Here is a 19,469-nt window from a genome sequence, read left to right as displayed (position 1 = left end):
GGAAGTTAGTGCTTAATGAGTTTCAGTTGCAGAAGATGAAAAGATTCTGGAGATAGGTGGTGGTGATGTTCACACAACAATGTGAATGTGCTTGATGCCACTAAACTGTACACTTAAACAATGGCTAAAATGGTAAATTTTATGTTATGTATATTTTATCACAATAAATTTTTTTTCAAGAAATGAAGAAAGGAACTAAAAGGTTTGAGAGAAAGTAACAAATATTAAAGTTAGGTAGAGAAAATCCAACATACAACTAACAGGAGTGTCTAAAGAAGAAAACCGAAGTTTCTTCAAAGAAGAAAACAGAACTAATAATAAAAGCTATAATCCAATAAAATGCTCCCCCAAAAAAAGTATTTTTGAAAATTACATATTGAAAAAGTACATTGTGTACCTAAGAATACAGACTCAAAAATGATCATTACCAAAACTAGTAAAATCACTGGACTTTAAAGAAAAAGAAAATTAGATCATCTTAAGAATTTTCAACTGCAATCTTTATGCTAGAGAAAATGGAATAACATATTTATGATACTTGAGGGAATACAATGAGAGTCAAGGCTTTTATTGCCAGCAAAGCTGACCTTCAAGTATAAAATAAAAACTATTATCAACATGCAAGAACTCAGAGACTTATTTCCGTAAGCCCTTTCTCAGGAATCTATTAGAAAATGGGTTTCACATGATCAAAATAGCTATAAAGAGATCAATATAACAACTGGTAGTGAGCATTACTTAATGTGGTTATTTGTTGAACTAAGACTACATGGGAGAGATTATAACATATAAAGCCTATATGATTTGATGATGTAGATATTGAACAGTTGAAAATGGAGTGGGATGAGGATAGCACATACAAGAAGTTTTAAACTCTTCAGTTATTGTAATTGGTGGCGGTCGTATATTCTTATTCTGAGTGTGTTGTATGTATAAAGTGGGATTATATGAATGAGTAACTATAACATTTTCTATTTCTACTGTCCCTTGTGTCCTTGAGAACCAGGACTCAGTGTGGAGAAAAGGAAATCAAGATGTAATATAGAAGAAGTTAAGAAAAAGCTCGGGAGTCCTAAATTTGAAATATCAGTACTGACTCATGTTCCAGGTCTAAAAAGTAATAACCAACTCATTAACAATAAGAATTCGTAGCACCCAGACTGTGGTCTTGAAATCCAGTTTCCTACTAAAATAAACCAGGCTTCTTGGAGAAATGGCTTATTACATGTCTGGGGCAGGAAATATACAAGATATGCCTGTAACATCTTCATATATGCCTGTAACGTTTTCATATATCCAATCATGAGAAAGCTTTCAAAGACTACAGAGTCATGTCAAAAGCATTCAGTTAACAACACAAGGAGGCTCTAACTGGCAAATATGGGGAAATTTGAGCTTCAACAATGATAGTAATTTAAATGGATTGAAATTTATCGAAAGATATTTAAATCTATGAATCAGTAATAACAATCATAGCTGGTCATCTTCAGAGGATGATAAAAAACCAGTTCATTATCTTGAAAACTGATAAATAAATGGAAAGAAGCAAGCATTTATTTTGACTTTCTTATATGGAGTATACCACTGTATAAGCAAATAGTAGATGAAGGAAAGTGTCCCTTTCTAAAAATATTCCTAATATTTTAATAAACTATATAGTAAATGAAAGAGAAATGATAGAATATCACCATTTTGCAAACTTCAGTGAATTAATGGATCTAGCCATTGAGAATCAGTAGCTACCAACATTGCAGAGGGAGAGACAACATCATGTGCCCTCTGATGAAGGACTACACCACCACCTATGGTCTGGCCAAAGAGATGGAACCTGAATCTGATTAAGTCTCTGGATACAGCTGCAAATTGGTAGGAAATACGAAGGGCAGAGAAACCAAATAAACTACACCATGAATATGCAATCAACAAAATCCTGACTGTGGAAACTTCTACAGATCAACCAGTCCAGCTATTCAGTAGACAGAAGATAAAAGAAAGGGTTGGAGGGGGGAACCTATAGATTAAAAGAGACTTAAAAGACATATCAATTTTTTTAAATTAGCGGGATTAAACTCTGGTATCTAGAAATGAACACATGGTTAATAAAGATGCAAGATAGCAATTACTTTAAAAGTCAGGATAGTGGCAACCTTTGGAGGGAGAAATGGAGAGGTCTGTGATTGGGATGGGATATATGGAGGGGCTTCTACGGAGGGCTGGCAAAGTTGTATTTCTTGACATGGATGGTAGATGTAAGGATGTTAACTTTATAATGATTCACTAAACTATACATTTGTTTTGTGTGGTTTTCTATATCTGTGCTTTACATTATATAGAAAAATACTTTTAAAAAAAGATATGCAGGCAAATCTATAGAGACAAAAAATAGATTGTTAGTTGCCAAGGGCTGCAGGGAAATGGGGAGTGACTGCTAGTGGGTAAAGGATTTCTTTTTGGGGTGATGTAAATGTTCTGCTATTGACTGTGGTAATGGTTGCACAACTAAAATACTAAAAAATCATTGAATTGTGTACTTTAAATGGATGAATTGTATAGTATGTGAATTACATCTCAATAAAGCTGATACATAGTATAACTATAAATATATGGATATCTAACATTGGGTACCTAGATACAGATATAGAGATGTAAGAATGTCAGACTAACCTTGGGGAGGGGAGAGAGAATGGATTTCGTGTGTGGGAGGTAATGGATACTTTCTATAAAAGTATTTCTGAATTGTTTGATTATTTTACAATGATCATATACTTCCTTCACCTTTTAACAACCTTGAGCACTGGACTAGCTCTATTACCAGAACTTCTGCAGTCATGGAGACATTCTGTATCTGTGCTGTGCAATACAACAGCCACTAGTCACATGTTATTGAGAAGTTGAAATGTGGCTAGTGGGACTGAGGAAATAAATTTTAATGTTATTTAATTTTCATAAGGCTGCCATATTGGACAGCACAGCTCTAGAACATTAAGGCAGAGGGAAAACTCTTCTATAGCTCAGGATCTCTAGGCCCAGGAGGTAAGTGTGAGAATATATGCACACTCACACCTGTGCATGTTTTCCAGGACGATTCACTCGCCATCTGAATATCATTTCCATCAGTGCCTTTGAGGATGACATTTTAACCAAGATTTTCAGTTCAATCGCTGACTGGCACTTTGGAAAAGGGTTTGATGTGATGTTCTTAAGGTAAGAGGTTCCTGTGTTATTGGTCTGGGGTCCTCAGTTCTGGCCCCTCTTTAACTGGTCTGCCTTCTCCTTCCTCCCAAGGTATGGAAAGATGCTGGTACAAGCTACGATGACAATTTATAAAGCTGCAGTGGAGAATTTCTTGCCAACTCCCTCCAAGTCACACTATGTCTTTAACCTGCGGGACTTCTCACGGGTGATCCAAGGGGTATTGCTCTGCCCTCACACCCACCTGCAGGTCAGCCGCTATCATTTCTGTTATCAAGTTCATTCAGTGATATCCTTGGCTGTATGGAATAAACAATGATAAGAGTAATATCTAACTTCTATCAAGCATTTAATCTATGCTAAGCATTGTGCTAAGTATTTTGTAAGCATTATCTCATTATAGCCCCATATCGACCCCAGGATTTAGAAACTATTTGAGAACTACCACCTCAGTCACCACCTGCCATTTATTCAAATAATTAACTGGATTTTCAGGATGTAGAAAAATTTATCCGGCTTTGGATCCATGAGGTTTACCGGGTCTTCTATGACCGTCTGATTGATCATGAGGACAGACAGGTCTTTTTCAACATGGTGAGGGAAACCACCTCCAATTGCTTCAAGCAGTCTGTGGAAAAGGTAAGCCAGACCCTGTGATCATTTGGCCTCAGAAATTGCCCCAAATATTTGATCACGCTAGTCTCAGATTTCAGATTGTCTTCCTACTAGAGACTTACAGCTCCACTTTCTGAATCTCAAGAAACAGTGTATTGAGCCAACTAGTCACTCAATTTGGTGATATTATAGTTGGTCCAATTTCACTTCACTTCCCTGGTAACATATAAGTTTGGATACATTCAAACTTATGGTTTATGATATGATGTTATTGTTTATGATTAATGTAAAATGCATTTTCAAGGTCAGTTAATTTGCGAGTTGAGAAATAAATACACCATGAATTTTCATGGTTTGATTGATGCCCTGGTAAAGCCCGAGTGAAAGATTGTCATGGTTTCCCATTTCTAAATATTTTCTCTTTTCTATTTTGATATAAGAAAAGTTTTAAGCCTGTGTATTTGCATCATCTAGTTCTACCTCTATTCTTAAGAAGCTACGATTTCTCCATAGAAAAAATTGCAAGTGTTTCATGTTCCATCCAGAGGCCAAGTGCAGAAGCACTGCCAGTTTCTAATATCAGGAAGAAGAGGCATCTAAAACATTTCTACTCTAGGTACAGAGTGGGGACCAGGGAAATGCCTGCACTTCTATTCGGTGAAGGAGCAAGTACATTAAAAATGATGTCATCTTTCGACTACCTCCTCTTAGGATCTTACAATCTGACCACCAATGTTTTAATCACTTAGCAAACAGATTGACCCTTGCTTTCACACTCTTTTCTCAAATGTCCTTTCATCATAGTCTTTACAACCACGAGATCCACATATTTTGTTTAAAGAAAAAAAAAAACAAAACTGTTGATGAACCATGACTTTGAAGAATGCTCAGAGGAAACAAATACATCCCCTACTCCCTCCCTCTACACCTCCCAGTACCATGGTGGCTGGGGCTACTGGCTGAATGCCTAACTGAGACTTACCTTTCCCACAGGTCCTCATCCACCTGTCACCCACTGGAAAGATAGTTGATGATAATATCCGTAGCCTCTTCTTTGGAGATTTCTTCAAGCCAGAAAGTGACCAAAAAATCTATGATGAGATCACTGACTTAAAACAGCTCACAGTGGTCATGGAGTATTACCTGGAAGAGTTCAACAACATCAGCAAGGCCCCCATGTCCTTGGTCATGTTCAGGTTCACCATTGAGCACATCTCCAGGATATGCAGGGTCCTGAAGCAGGACAAAGGCCACTTGCTCCTGGTGGGCATTGGGGGCAGTGGTCGGCAAAGTGCCAGCAAACTGTCCACATTCATGAACTCATATGAGCTGTACCAGATCGAGATCACTAAGAGCTACTCAGGCAATGACTGGCGAGAGGACCTGAAGAAGGTCATGCTACAGGTCGGTGTGGCCTCCAAGAGTACTGTGTTCCTCCTCACCGATAACCAGATCAAGGACGAGTCATTCATTGAGGACATCAACATGCTTCTGAACACGGGAGACGTGCCCAACATCCTCCCCACTGACGAGAAGGCTGACCTTGTGGAGAAGATGCAAATGGCAGCAAGGACAGAAAGTGAGAAGATCGAAGCCACTCCTCTTTCTATGTATAACTTCTTTATTGAGAGAGTGAAAAACAACCTTCACATTGTCCTTGGTAAGAAGAAGCAAATTCAGTTTGCCCTTTTCCTCTGGGTATTTCAGGATCTCCTGTGCCTTAAGCCCGTTCCTCTTACAGTGGTGCCAGGAATGATCCAGCCAAGGCACTCACTCGCCCACGGGTCAGTGCCTAGAATTCCTGTGGAAACTTCGACTCTCCTGAACAACTGTTTTAAACCTGTTCCACTCTCCTCAGTTCTCTGAATTCTCCTCTGAACCCTCTCCTTCCTTTTAGTACATTACCCGGCAACCTCACAGAACAGCACCTGGAGTTCTTCTCTCTATGAACGATATCTCCAATCTATCCAGAAACTTAGGGGTCGTGTTTAATACTTCTCTCTTGTTACCATGTCCTGTCAATTTTTGCCTTCTCTCTCGCATATCTACCCACTTATCTCTATCTCTGCCACCTTCATATTAGCTAAGCCTCTATCGTCTCACTCAGACCTCACCTCTACAGCCTTCTAACTGTTCTATGTCCACTCTCTCCATTCCAGACCTTTATGTTCCATTGAGTCAGGATGGGGATTTTTTTTTCATGTATTGCAAATGTGATCATTGTATATTTACACACATACACAAATTAAAACACCTAAATTGCTTTCTATTCAGATAAAGACCAAAATTGCTAACCTATAGTCTTATAAGGCCACCTGCCAGACTGTCCCCTGCATCCTCTCCACTCTCATCTCCAACCAAGTTTCCCCTTCTCTCTTTTTCAGCCACGCTGACCTCCTCACACTTTCACCTGTGCATTATGCTTCCTCCCACCACACTGGGTCTAAATAAACAGTGAACGGAATTTGGGGCATAGAATCCGATCTTTGTGGTTGGATGGGGATGAGGTCAGAAACAAGCTGATGGCCCCACAGCTCCCTTATGTCTGTGAGTCAGAACAAACAGAGCACGTGGGTCAAAGGGCTCAAACCACTCTGGCTATGTGACCCTAAGGATCTGGAAGGGACAGTGTGGATACTGGAGACGAGCCAGAAGGTATTGTAATAAACTGAATTCCCATCACAAAGTTTCCTGAAAATATCCCATGATTCCCCTGTGCTTCCCAGGCACTCATCCTGACTGTTCCCAATCACACCCTGGAGTGCCAATAGGAAACATGACTGTTCCCTTACCCCACCAGAATCCTTGGAAAGAACTGCCTGTCCCTTTTCAGCCTCGTTGACTTGGAGAAAGAGAACTAACAAAGTCTACTTTTCATTAGCCATGAGTCCGATTGGGGACACCTTCCGGAACCGCCTGCGGATGTTCCCTTCCCTGATCAATTGCTGCACAATTGACTGGTTCCAGTCTTGGCCCACAGATGCCCTGGAATTGGTAGCCAACACATTTCTAGAAGATGTGGAGCTCGATGACAATATTCGGATAGAGTAAGTGTTAGCTGCATTTTAGTACGGCAGCCAAATATTTCAAATGAAAATCTAGATATTGGCTCTATTCTTGTTGCTGTTTCAAAACTTATCATTTTAGGTATAGAAAATGTCTTATACTTTTAAATCACATTTAGATATTTAATAAAACACCTTTGCTGAAAAAGAATAACATTTCATTGTTCAGAATTGTCCTAGAGATGCACTGTTGTCATAGCTATGAGAACCTGGATATAATACTATAGCTATTTCAATAGTCTTAGAGCATGCATTCTCAAGAGGGGTGATATTGCTGCCAAGGGGATGAAAACTGGTTCTTGTGAGGGTTTTTTGTTATGACAATAACTTACTCTTTTTTTGTATAAAGCACAGATATACAAATGAAAAAAAAAAAAGCACTGAATTTTGGCTACAGTAAGAGAAGGGTTAAGACTGTTGACCACTCTAGGTGTCCCATGAAGGCAGGGGTCATATCACCTTCTTGTATACTTCTGTAGCCTTAGTGCCTAGCAAGTGCCTGGTACATAGTAGGTTCAATTACTGGTTATTAAATGAATGAATAGAAAGTGAAGAAATAGGTAGCGGTCAGAATATTCATGGCTTTTAAGAACTTTGAACTTTGTTCTCTAGGCCAGAAGACCCTTAACCTGGGTCCATAGGCTCATAAACAGAATTCAGAGGGACAGTGAATGTGAGTGGGGAAAAAGTACATCTTCATTTTCACTGACATCTAACTGATACTTTGCATTTCTTTCAATGATGAATGTAGGCAATAAACCCCAGTAGGATTGTGTGACTTTGTTACCAGTAGGAATCACAGTTATTTTCTGTCTAATAATTCTAATATCTATCTAATAATTCAGTCATTACAGATGCCCCAATTATATCATTTCCTTCAAAATGATGGTAGTTGTTAGACCTGCTGTCCAATCTTACTATTTAATGCCACAGTCGGCAAATGATGATCCATGGGCCAAGTCTAGTTCACAGCCTATTTTCGTAAATAATGTTTTATTGGGAAACAGCCATGCACACTACAGTGGCAGAGTTGAATAGTTGCTCTTGAGACCATGTGGCTCACAAGGCCTAAATTTTTTTTTTTTTTAATTTTTGACCGCGTTGGGTCTTAGTTGCAGCACATGGGATCTTGGTTGAGGCATGCGGGATCTTTCGTTGCAGCGCACGGGCTCTTTGTCGTGGCGCGCAGGCTTCTCCCTAGTTGAGGCATGCGGGTTTTCTCTCTCTAGTTGTGGTGCGCAGGCTCCAGGGTGCGTGGGCTCTGTAGTTTTGGCATGTGGTTCCAGAGCACATGGGCTCTGTAGTTTGCGGCACACAGGTTCTCTAGTTGAGGTGCGTGAGCTCAGTAGTTGTGGTGCGGGCTTAGTTGCCCCGCGGCATGTGGGATCTTAGTTCCCTGACCAGGGATCAAACCCACGTCCCCTGCATTGGAAGGTGGATTCTTTACCACTGGACCACCGGGGAAGTCGTTCCACAAAGCCTAAAATATTTACTATCTGGTCCTTACCAGGAAAAGTCTGCTGATCCCTGATTTCATGCATAAATAAAAGCACACATATTACTATATCATAAATTTGGTTTTTAAAATATTTTGAAAACGCTTTCAACATAATTGGTTTCCTTGGTAACCCTCTATATATTATTTTATGCATTTTAAAACATTATTCTGCAAAGTCCAGAAGCTTCACCAGACTGACAAAGGTTAAGAACTCCTGCTTAAGCCCTGATGAGTCACAAAAGTGATTAAAGATAGAAATTACCTAATCAAAAATCATTCTAGTAAGAATATATACTTACCCAATCATTCTCGAGGCTCTGTTGACATGCTTCAGAGAATTTGGGATTCTACTGGGCCATAGTGAGTGGCTTTCTCACATCCTCACGTCTGTGAACCAAGGCTGTACTGGATCTCTCTGGAGCAAGTTGGGCCTGCCTAACCACCTTTGTGTCCTCGGCAGGGTCATCTCCATGTGCAAATATTTCCAGGAGAGTGTGAAAAAGCTGTCGCTTGATTATTACAACACACTTCGCAGGCACAACTACGTTACCCCCACCTCCTACCTCGAATTGATCCTAACCTTCAAGACGCTCCTGAATAGGAAGAGGCAAGAGGTGGATATGATGAGGAACCGCTACCTGACAGGCCTGCAGAAACTTGAATTTGCAGCTTCACAGGTGAGCGCTGCCAAAATAGTACAGGGACAAAGAGGTCCAAGACTAATTGGATGCGGTAAAGCACTTGTTCAGGTGCAGAAGTCAAGAGAACACCAAATAAAATAAAGATAGCCTCTGACCCTGTGCTCGCAGAACTCACCTCACTTGCTTGGCCTAAACCCAGCCCTGTCTGTCTTTAAGGTTTTGATGTTTTGTTCATCATGGATCTTTTTGAACTAATTTTAACTTTTTACAACATTACAGTAAAATACTATTTATCTTGAATACTGAGTTTTTTGGAGCCCCCTTAAATTTTGTGCCCAAGGCAAGTGCCTTACTCACCTCACCCTTGCCCAAGCCCTGGATACTCTCGTGGGGAACTGGGCAGAATAAGGCAGTGGTTAAGAGCAGGGCCTGGACTCAAATTCCAGCTTTATAACTTATCAGCTATAGAACCTTGAAGATGTTATTTCACCTCTTAGGGCCTTAGTTTCCTCTTCTATAAAAAGAAGTGATAATAACAGTCTTCACTTCATAGGGCTATTATGAAGAGTAAATGAGCTGACACAAGTGTAACCCTTAGCAAAATGCCTGGCATATAAATTAGTAATTGACTTGTGCTTGAGCCACTTGACAAAACCATATTAAGATGTGGATTTTCAGCACCAATAAAGAACTAAGGAAGGGATAATATGTATATGTATAACTGATTCACTTCGTTATAAAGCAGAAACTAACACACCATTGTAAAGCATTTATACTCCAATAAAAACGTTAAAAAAAAAAAAAAAAAGAACTCAGGCAACTGAATGGTTTGCAGTAGGTTGACCTGTCACTGAGTACAGCAGACCCACCAACATGCAGCACAGGGATGGGAAAGAACATCAGAGGTGCCTCTGTTGCTCTGCTCTTGCAGTTGCTGGGTCCAATTCAGGGTCCATAGCTTTTAGAGAGATGTTGAAAATTGGAGTCTATCCAGACAAGGGTGAGCAAACTGTGTTGAGCAGCAAAATGACCTGAGACAGTCTAGACCAGTAAAGAGACTGTGGTGCCAGTTAACATTACTGAAGCCCTACCACGTGCCTGGTGCTGTATATGAGGAAAGTACTGTTATCACCACATTACACACAAAGAGACCAAGGACCCAGAGAGGCCAGGCAACTTGCCCATGATCACACAGCTTCGTGAGTAGCTGGTGCAAGTTGTGAGGCCAAAACTGAAACTTAGGTCTGCGTGACTGCAGAGTCTGTGTTCCTAATCAGACCAGCGCGCTATGCTTTTTCTCTCATGTGGGCTTTCTGTGGACAGTGGGTTCAAGGTTATGAAACTCTCTTCAGATAAGCATCTGAGCTGCCTTAGAAGGCAGAATCAGGACCAGTGGGGAAAAACTGCCTGGGGGTAAATTCCAGCTCCTTATCAGGAAATCTAATGTGTTCAGCTGCCTGAAAAATGGCCCAGCTCCCCTGAGAGGTGGCGAGCTCCCCACCATTAGGAGTGTTCAAACAGTGGCCAGAAAACTACTTGGCAGGAATTTTCTAGAGAGCATCAGACTGTTGGGGAAAAATGGCCTTGAAAGTTCCTTCTATCCCAGCTCTCTCAGCCATGTATGATTCCTTCACAGCCTTAAAAAATGTAGGGGTTTTTTTCCCCCTAACTTACTTTTGTTCTGTCTTTCGCTGCCCCCAACACTAGAGTGTAGGCTCAATGCAGGAGGAATATCTTTTTTTGTGTTGTATCTTTAAAAACATTTTTTGTTTACTGTTATATGTATAGTGCCTACCACAGAGCTTGGTAACGACAACACATAGCATGAACTCAGTAACGAAATATTGAAAGATCAAAGAGAGAAACTCCAGCCAACAAATATGTACCCAGTACCATTAAAATCATTAGTATTTTCTGCATGTGTCATAGGTTAGAGCATCGTTTCAACTTTTGCCAGCCATGCCATTTTCGGCATTGACATAGCTGACCCTGCACCCCTCCCACCTTCCTCTCCTTGCTAGGTGGCCGTCATGCAAGTAGAACTGACTGCCCTCCAACCCCAACTCATTCAGACCTCTGAGGAGACCGCTAAGATGATGGTGAAAATTGAAGGGGAGACGCGAGAAGCCGATGCCAAGAAACTTCTGGTGCAAGCCGATGAAGAAGAAGCCAATGCTGCTGCCGCCACTGCTCAAGGAATCAAGGTATAAACTGCTGAGAGAGAAGAAAGGGAACCAGCATTTTCAGGGTTCATCTATTATCTCACTAGAGCCTAACAAAGGCTTGCAGAATGTGCATGGTCATGCCCATCTTGCAGAGGAAAAAAGTGAGGCTTGAAAGGATGCTTTCCCAGCATCACATAGCTAGTAAATGACACCTGGCTCTCTCCAGGAAGCATTATTGTTTTACAAATACTCTCCATCTCACTCAGAGTCAAGTCCTATAAGCCCCAACAAGATCTAACCTTATCTCTTATTACCTTCCCCTCATTGACTCTTCTGGCCACACCAGCCTCCTAGCTATTCCCCAAACAAACACAAGGCATGTTCCCATCCCAGGGCCCTTGCACTGGCTGTTCCCTCTGGCTATCTCCTTCACCTCAATCACGGTTTTGCTCAAATGTGGCTGGCATGTCATAGGTGTGGAGTACATATTTGTCAAATGACAGATTGTTGAATCTAGAGGACCCCATTTGAAGGTAATTCTTATACCAAAGAAGAACAGTCCTGGGAAGGGCTTCACCTATATTCAGATATTAGAAGAAAATCTGATTAATGTTCATGTTATATACTTACCCAAGCACTTTCAAGTATACGGTTCCATTATCACAATGACTTTGGACTTACTAATGACAGCCGTCAATGTCTAGACGTCAACAACACTGAGGTTCAGTGGTAAATTGACTTTGCAGAGCCGCAGAGCTAGTTGGTAGGATCAGACTCCAAGGCTCTTGGCACTTAGCTGAAGATGCTTGTCCCTGTGTCTCCACTTAGCAGTTAGAAAATTCTTCTGACCATTCTTCAAACAAGAGCTTGCTTCCAAATAAAATGGTTTGCTTACATTGGTCGATTCTTTTTAAGCTAATGGATCATTTCTTTCCCCCGTAACAAGGATAATAAATGATGTCAGGAGTACTGCAGAGTTGATTACATTTCATCCGCAAGCACTGTGCTTCACATGCCTCAAACAGCCCTGCTGCTCTGTGCACTGCTAAGCCACAGAGGTCATTTTTATTTTATTTTTTGGGGTGTTTTTTTGGGGGGGGGCCTGTGTCAGGTCCTAGTTGCGGCCCACACGTGGGATCTTCATTGTGCGGCATGTGGGCTCCAGAGTGTGCGGACTCACGCGCTTCTCTCTAGTTGTGGCTGGCGAGCTCAGTAGTTGCGGCGTGCAGGCTTAGTTGCCCCACCCTGCGGCATGTGAGATCTTAGCTTCCCGACCAGGGATCGAACCTGCACCCCCTGCATTGTAAGGCGGATTCTCAACGACTGGATCACCAGAGAAGTCCCCACAGAGGTCATTTTTAATTATAATTTTTTTTTATCATAGAAACAAATGGTGTCATAACACATACAAAAGAATTTTTAAGAGCTCAACTTTAACACCTTTCCAATTTTCCAAGTTTTCCTCTAGTTCCTGTCTATACACGTGGATAGTTTTGTTATTGCAATCATAGCATAATTGTGATTTGCTTTATGCTTTTTAATTTCCTTAACAGCTTATCACAAATGTTTTTCCAAAATGTCATATAATCATTTTAATGACCATTTTAAGTAGGTGCTTCACCTATCAAGTAGCCATTCTGCTATTGGGCATTGAAGTCTGTTCCTTCCTGCCTTGTTTTCAGTGTTTCCAGAGTATCAGCTGGAATCTCTCAAAAGAGCTTTGGAGTTTTAAAAATGCAAATGCCCAGACCCCACCCAGACTGAATGAATCAGAATCCCTGGGTGTGGAGCCTGACCCTGAGGATGCCCTAAATGCTCCTCAGTGACTCTGATGCAGAGTCAGGGTTGAGAATCACTGCTAGAGATAATGTTACAATTAGAGGCCTTTTGAGTCACTTAACAAACAAACTTGCTAGAATCCAGGCCTTACCCTTAGGAAAGAAGCAGAGCTACAGGGCCACTGGGAGGCATAATGTGAATGCGGACCACTAGTTGTCTGGCACATTATAAGAAAGGGACACAGAACTATCAATAATAGGACACCAGGGACACCTGGGAGGGTTGAAATCTACTGAGAATCCGAAGATGTAGCTGAGCCAATACCCGTAGTCTCCTCTACCACCAAACCCTTTCTGAAGCTGGTCATGAGAAGCAGCAGGGGTCAGCTCTGGTCCTTCCCCTTGTCTTGCACTCTGGCACATATCCTAGGGCTGAAGAAGGGGCAAACTGAGTTGCCCCTGGAACTGAGCCATTCTTACCATCCAAAGCAGGATGTTCCATTTTGATACTGGGGATATCTAACGTGGCTCATCTGGGGGTGGGGGTTAATATAAGGAAGCCAAATAAAACCTTGCTATAAGTTTATAGGAAAAGCAGAAAACCTAAAATAAAGAATCCGTGATATACACACGCGTGTATATATACACATGTGCACACACCTGTATGTAAGAAGGTGGAACCTCCTTTATTTTGTTTGCTTATCACAATAAATGTGCAGGACATAGGCTTTGACACATGCTGCTTTTAACATTCTCTTGTGAAGTTTCACTTCAGTCATGGCTGTGTGATCAGTCCCTGCGCTGGGAGACTAACAGAAAATTCACTGAGTGGGGAGCCAGGGGCCCAGGGTTGGAGCTTGGCTCATTGACTAACCAGCTTTGTGACATTGGCTAACTCATTTTACCTCTCGAGTCCTCGTTTCATTGTTGTTGTTGGAGGAGGATTTGGTAATTGAACTGCTAAATGCAGTTGTATTTGCAGGGGATTGGGTCCAGCCCTCCCCACCCCCCCAGCCCCCGACCCCACAGATACCAAAATCCGCAGATGCTCAAGCCCCTGCAGTCTGCCCTCTGGATCCGTGGTTCCAAATCTACAGGTACAGAGGGCCAACTGTAATCTATAAAATTGTGAAATCTTATAATGTTAATCTTCCCTTTTTTAAAAAAAATTGAGATATAATTCACATACCATTAATATTCACCTTTTTAAATCATGCAATTCAGAGGTTATAGTATATTCACAAAGTTGTACAACAATCACCACTATCTACTTCTAGAACATTTTCATTACCCAGAAAGAAACCTGTACCCATTGGCAGTCACTAGCCATTCCTCCCTCTCCTCAGCCCCTGGCAACCACTAACCTACCTTTTGCCTCTGTGGATTTTCCTTTTACGCACATTTCATGTGAATGGAATCATAGAGCAGGTGGCATTTTGTGTCTATCTGGCTGCTTTCACTTAGCATAATGTTCTCAAGGTTTATCTGTGTTGTTGCATGAATTGTTACTTCATTTCTTTTTATGGCTGAATAATATTCCATTATATTAGCTTTGTTTTCAAACAAAGAAATAATGGACAAAACATATATGGTCTCCTTTTCCCAGAACTCACTACCCAGCTCTAATCTCTATCCCCATTCCTCCTCCTTAAAGTCTTGCCTTAAACTCCACCCTATCCCCAGCTCCACCCCTACCCCATCTCTGAGCTACAGTGCATCGCAGACCCTCACCCCATCTCTGACATTCTCCCACCCCTCATGCCTTATTCTTCCCCAAACTTGCCCTAATCCCCTTCCCATCTGTCACTCACCCCTAGGCTTCATTCTTTACTTCATCTTCTCAACCCATCCTTGATCAATGGGTATGAGGTCACTCACTGCATATACCTCTTGGGAATTCATTAAAAACCAAAAGCTTGATTTTTTTAAGATCACAAAACCAGTAAATTCTCAAATGTCCAAGGCATCCAAACCACAGCTCCCAAATGCATGCATGCTTCCCTGCTGCCTGTGAGAGCCACCCTCGCCATGCGAACCTCCGGGAGGGAGCAGTGTCCTGGAAGGACACTGGGGCGGGAGGCACCTCTTCTCACTTCTGCTGCTTCCCCCAGGAGCAGAGCTTGCTTCACCCACAGCGTGCCGGGCACCTGGCATTCACCCCTTCTGTCTCTGTGCCGCCTGCAGAACGAATGTGAAGGGGATCTGGCAGAGGCGATGCCGGCCCTGGAGGCTGCACTTGCTGCACTGGACACCCTGAACCCAGCAGACATCTCACTGGTGAAGTCGATGCAGAACCCACCAGGTCCTGTCAAGCTGGTCATGGAGAGCATCTGTGTGATGAAGGGGCTGAGACCAGAGAGGAAGCCGGACTCCAGTGGCAGTGGTAACCACCCCCCAGCACCCCTCCCGACCCAGCGGCCTGCATGGGCTGTGCTCCCCTGGCAGGAAGGCTGCCAGCACCCCCGCTCATCCGGCCCCAGGCCTGCAGGCAGTATCGTGGTGTCTTGGGGGAAATAAGAAAGGCACCAGGATGCGTGTGCGCTCACTTGTGTTTCTTCACCATCCTCTCTCCTCTCAGTCAGTAAGGAAAATGCAGGCATCTTTGGGTGAAGCCAAGCTCAGTCAAGGCCCCTGCCTACAAATCATTACAAAAATGAAGGTCATGGAGACAAAAGGACTGATAGACAGCAAGCACACAGAGTAGTGTGCGGGTGAGAGGAAGAGAGAGAAACAGAAAGAGCTAGAGAGAGAAAGATAAAGGAGAAACAGAAAAAGAGACAGACACGGAAAGAGATAACCAGAGGAAAAAAAGATAGAGAATGAGACACAGACAGAGAGAGAGAGATGGAGAGAAAGAGACAGAGACTGAGAAATAAATGGGGAGAGACCCGGACACCTAGATGCCTTCATATGCATGCACATAGACACGATGAGATCGTGAACAGGGAGAGGGAGGTTGGGAGGGAAAGAAATCAGGAGGGAGAAAGACAAAAGGTGGGGAGGTGAATGAGGGAGGGAGAGACTCTTACAATGTCAGATGCAGAGAGACAAAGAGAGAAAGATATGGGCGGGAGAGAGAAACAAACAAAAACAGGCAGAGAGACAGAAAAGCTGAAAGTGAGAAATGGAGACAGAGACCCCTAAAGATGCAGAGACATACAAAAATAGAGAGTCAGTGGGAAGAAAAGAGACCAGAAAGAAGAGAGACAGAGACAGGGAGACAAAGACACACAGAGAGAGAACAGGAGAGGTCTGGGTTGGGGACGGGGTGAGGAGGAACTTGAGCTGCTGGTGAAGGATTAGAGGGAGAGAGACAGGGGCAAGGGAGGGAAAGACTGAAACTGATGGGCCTGAGGAAGACAAGGAAACAGAAACTTAGAAGAGGGGAGAAAGGAATAGGGGAGGGAAAGAGGAAAGCTTATATAATCAAGCCTTAGAAGCATGAATAGGTGAAAATTCATTCTTAAAATCCAAATTAGATGTAGGATCTTGCAGTAAAACCAGTGCCTTAGAATTGAACAAGGACTTTATAAACCATCTCCAGGGATATCTCCTATCTTTTGAATCCTCATATCCTTCAAACAGTCCTGCTGTTCCTCCATTCCTTCCGATATGTTAGAAATTTCTGATCCCTCATTTGGGAGACTCTGGCTTCTGCTTCCCATTGTTTAGCATTCCCTCTTCCTTGGCTGGTTTCAGGCCAAAAACCACATGAAGAAATGCAAAGGTGATCAGGATGGACAAGCAGGGAGCAGACATTACAGGAGACTCCTCTAGGGAAGCAGCTGAGGTATAATCTGGCTGCACCCTGGAATCACCTGGCAGCTTAAAGAATGCTAAAGCCCCTGCCCCCACTCCTAGACATTCTTATTCCTTTGGTCTAGGGTGTGGCCTGAGCATTAGTATTTTTCTTAAAGCTCCCAGGTGATTCTAAGGTGCAGCCAGGACTGAGAACTGCTGAGATACGCAAAGCATGGCCAGGTCACAAAAAAATCAGTTCTCTTCTTGGATCATTGATGGTGGGCACAGGATGCATCATTCACCTTTCTTATTTTAAAATTGAAGTGTATTTTGTGTACTATTCATGTAACCCACAGAATTTAGCCAGTACATTGGGACGGAGCAAAAGAGCAATTAAGTTAGTTTTGGGTACCTTGAATTTAAACAAAGCAGATCATTTCCTAGAATGCAAACAAAAACTTTCATGGGAAATATTTGTTTGGTGTCTAAGCTTGCTTTAGGAATAAGACATATTTGACCTGTTGTACCTAATATGATATCTCAAGTACAATTTTTTTTGATGAGCCTGAGCTTGGCAAGGGTTTAAAATTACCTGAGTCAAAGAGTTTGACTTTTTTCTAACACGTTAACAAAAGGAGCACTGCCCTGGGATGGGATTGGGGCTCACTCATTTATTAGTCAGCATGAAGGCTGCTAAGGTGAATAAGGGCCCTGCTTTGTTTCTGGGCAGGCCAAGGACAGCCTTCTGTTTTGCTGCAAGTCTATAAGCTGCTTCCCCCACCCTCACTCTTTGTCTGGAGACAGCCTCACTCACTTACTCACTCACTAGAAGGACTGATTCATCACAAGGACGGCCTAATGCGCTCCATCCGACCCACCTCCCATATTTGAAAAAGAATATTCAAAACACATACCCATGGATCCGGTTGCCCTCTTCATCTGTGACTGGGATAAGGGGCAACATTCATTCAATACATACTGAAAACTGATAATTAGGCACTGTGCCAGATTGTAGTAAACACAGAAGGAGCATACAAATATTTTAAAATATATACTTGATTTATTATATTATGTTAGTTTCGAGTGTACAGCATAGTGACTCAAAATTATTTTAGATTATATGCCATTTAAAGTTATTATAAGGGGACTTCCCTGATGGCACAGTGGTTAAGAATCCGCCTGCCAATGCAGGGGAGACAGGTTCGAGCCCTGGTCCGGGAAGATCCCACATGCCGCGGAGCAACTAAGCCTGTGCGCCACAACTACTGAGCCTGCGCTCTAGAGCCTGCGAGCCACAACTACTGAGCCCGTTTGCCACAATTACCGAAGCCCGCATGCCTGGAGCCCATGCTTCGCAACAAGAGGCCACCGCAATGAGAAGCCCACGCACCACAATGAAGAGTAACACCCGCTCGCCACAACTAGAGAAAACCTGCGCGCAGCAACAAAGACTCAGTGCAGCCAAAAATAAATAAATAAATAAAATATAAAAACTTTTTTTTAATTAAAAAAAAAGTTATTATAGGAATAAACCTACCTAAGGAGACAAAAGACCTGTATGCAGAAAACTATAAGACACTGATGAAAGAAATTAAAGCTGATACAAACAGATGGAGAGATATACCATGTTCTTGGATTGGAAGAATCAACATTGTAAAAATGACTATACTACCCAAAGCAATCTACAGATTCAATGCAATCCCTATCAAACTACCAACGGCATTTTTCACAGAACTAGAATAAAAAATTTCACAATTTGTATGGAAACACAAAAGACCCCGAATAGCCAAAGCAATCTTGAGAAAGAAAAACGGAGCTGGAGGAATCAGGCTCCCTGACTTCAGACTATACTACAAAGCTACAGTAATCAAGACAGTATGGTACTGGCACAAAAACAGAAATATAGATCAATGGAATAGGAGAGAAAGCCCAGAGGTAAACCCACGCACATATGGTCACTTTATGTTTGATAAAGGAGGCAAGAGTATACAGTGGAGAAAAGACAGCCTCTTCAATAAGTGGTGCTGGGAAAACTGGACAGCTACATGTTAAAGAATGAAATTAGAACACCTCCTAACACCATACACAAAAATAAACTCAAAACGGATTAAAGACCTAAATGTAAGGCCAGACACTATAAAACTCTTAGAGGAAAACCTAGGCAGAACACTCTATGACATAAATCACAGCAAGATCCTTTTTGACCCACCTCCTAGAGAAATGGAAATAAAAACAAAAATAAACAAATGGGACCTAATGAAACTTAAAATCTTTTGCACAGCAAAGGAAACCATAAACAAGAGGAAAAGACAACCCTCAGAATGGGAGAAAATATTTGCAAATGAAGCAACTGACAAAGGATTAATCTCCAAAATATACAGGCAACTCATGCAGCTCAGTATCAAAAAAACAAACAACCCAATCCAAAAATGGGCAGAAGACCTAAATAGACATTTCTCCAAAGAAGATATACAGATTGCCAACAAACACATGAAAGGATGCTCAACATCACTAATCATTAGAGAAATGCAAATCAAAACTACAATGAGGTATCACCTCACACCGATCACAGTGGCCATCATCAAAAAGTCTACAAACAATAAATGCTGGAGAGGATGTGGAGAAAAGGGAACCCTCTTGCACTGTTGGTGGGAATGTAAATTGATACAACCACTGTGGAAAACAGTATGGAGGTTCCTTGAAAACTAAAAATAGAATTACCATATGACCCAGCAATCCCATTACTGGGCATATACACTGAGAAAACCATAATG

General features: G+C 42.1%; 1 protein-coding gene across 15 annotated transcripts in view; it reads left to right on the top strand.

Moving 5' to 3' along the window:
* The window catches only part of DNAH3 (dynein axonemal heavy chain 3), a 276,368-nt gene that overhangs the window by 163,340 nt on the left and 93,559 nt on the right, over positions 1–19,469 (top strand). For all 15 annotated transcript variants that reach the window (XR_009497683.1, XM_059897939.1, XM_059897941.1 and 12 more), the window contains 8 exons: positions 3,081–3,204; positions 3,286–3,442; positions 3,688–3,831; positions 4,801–5,467; positions 6,689–6,854; positions 8,831–9,047; positions 11,033–11,215; positions 15,139–15,337. Coding sequence is in view for 14 of the 15 variants with exons in the window: in XM_059897939.1 (XP_059753922.1) it covers positions 3,081–3,204; positions 3,286–3,442; positions 3,688–3,831; positions 4,801–5,467; positions 6,689–6,854; positions 8,831–9,047; positions 11,033–11,215; positions 15,139–15,337 (1,857 nt within the window). In the remaining variant the exon portion in view is untranslated. The remainder of the gene's footprint in view (positions 1–3,080; positions 3,205–3,285; positions 3,443–3,687; positions 3,832–4,800; positions 5,468–6,688; positions 6,855–8,830; positions 9,048–11,032; positions 11,216–15,138; positions 15,338–19,469) is intronic.

The sequence above is a fragment of the Balaenoptera ricei genome, chromosome 15 (assembly GCF_028023285.1).
Source record: "Balaenoptera ricei isolate mBalRic1 chromosome 15, mBalRic1.hap2, whole genome shotgun sequence".
Lineage (NCBI taxonomy): Eukaryota > Metazoa > Chordata > Mammalia > Artiodactyla > Balaenopteridae > Balaenoptera > Balaenoptera ricei.
Note: the sequence above shows the minus strand (reverse complement) of the source record. Positions and strands in the feature narration are given on the sequence as shown.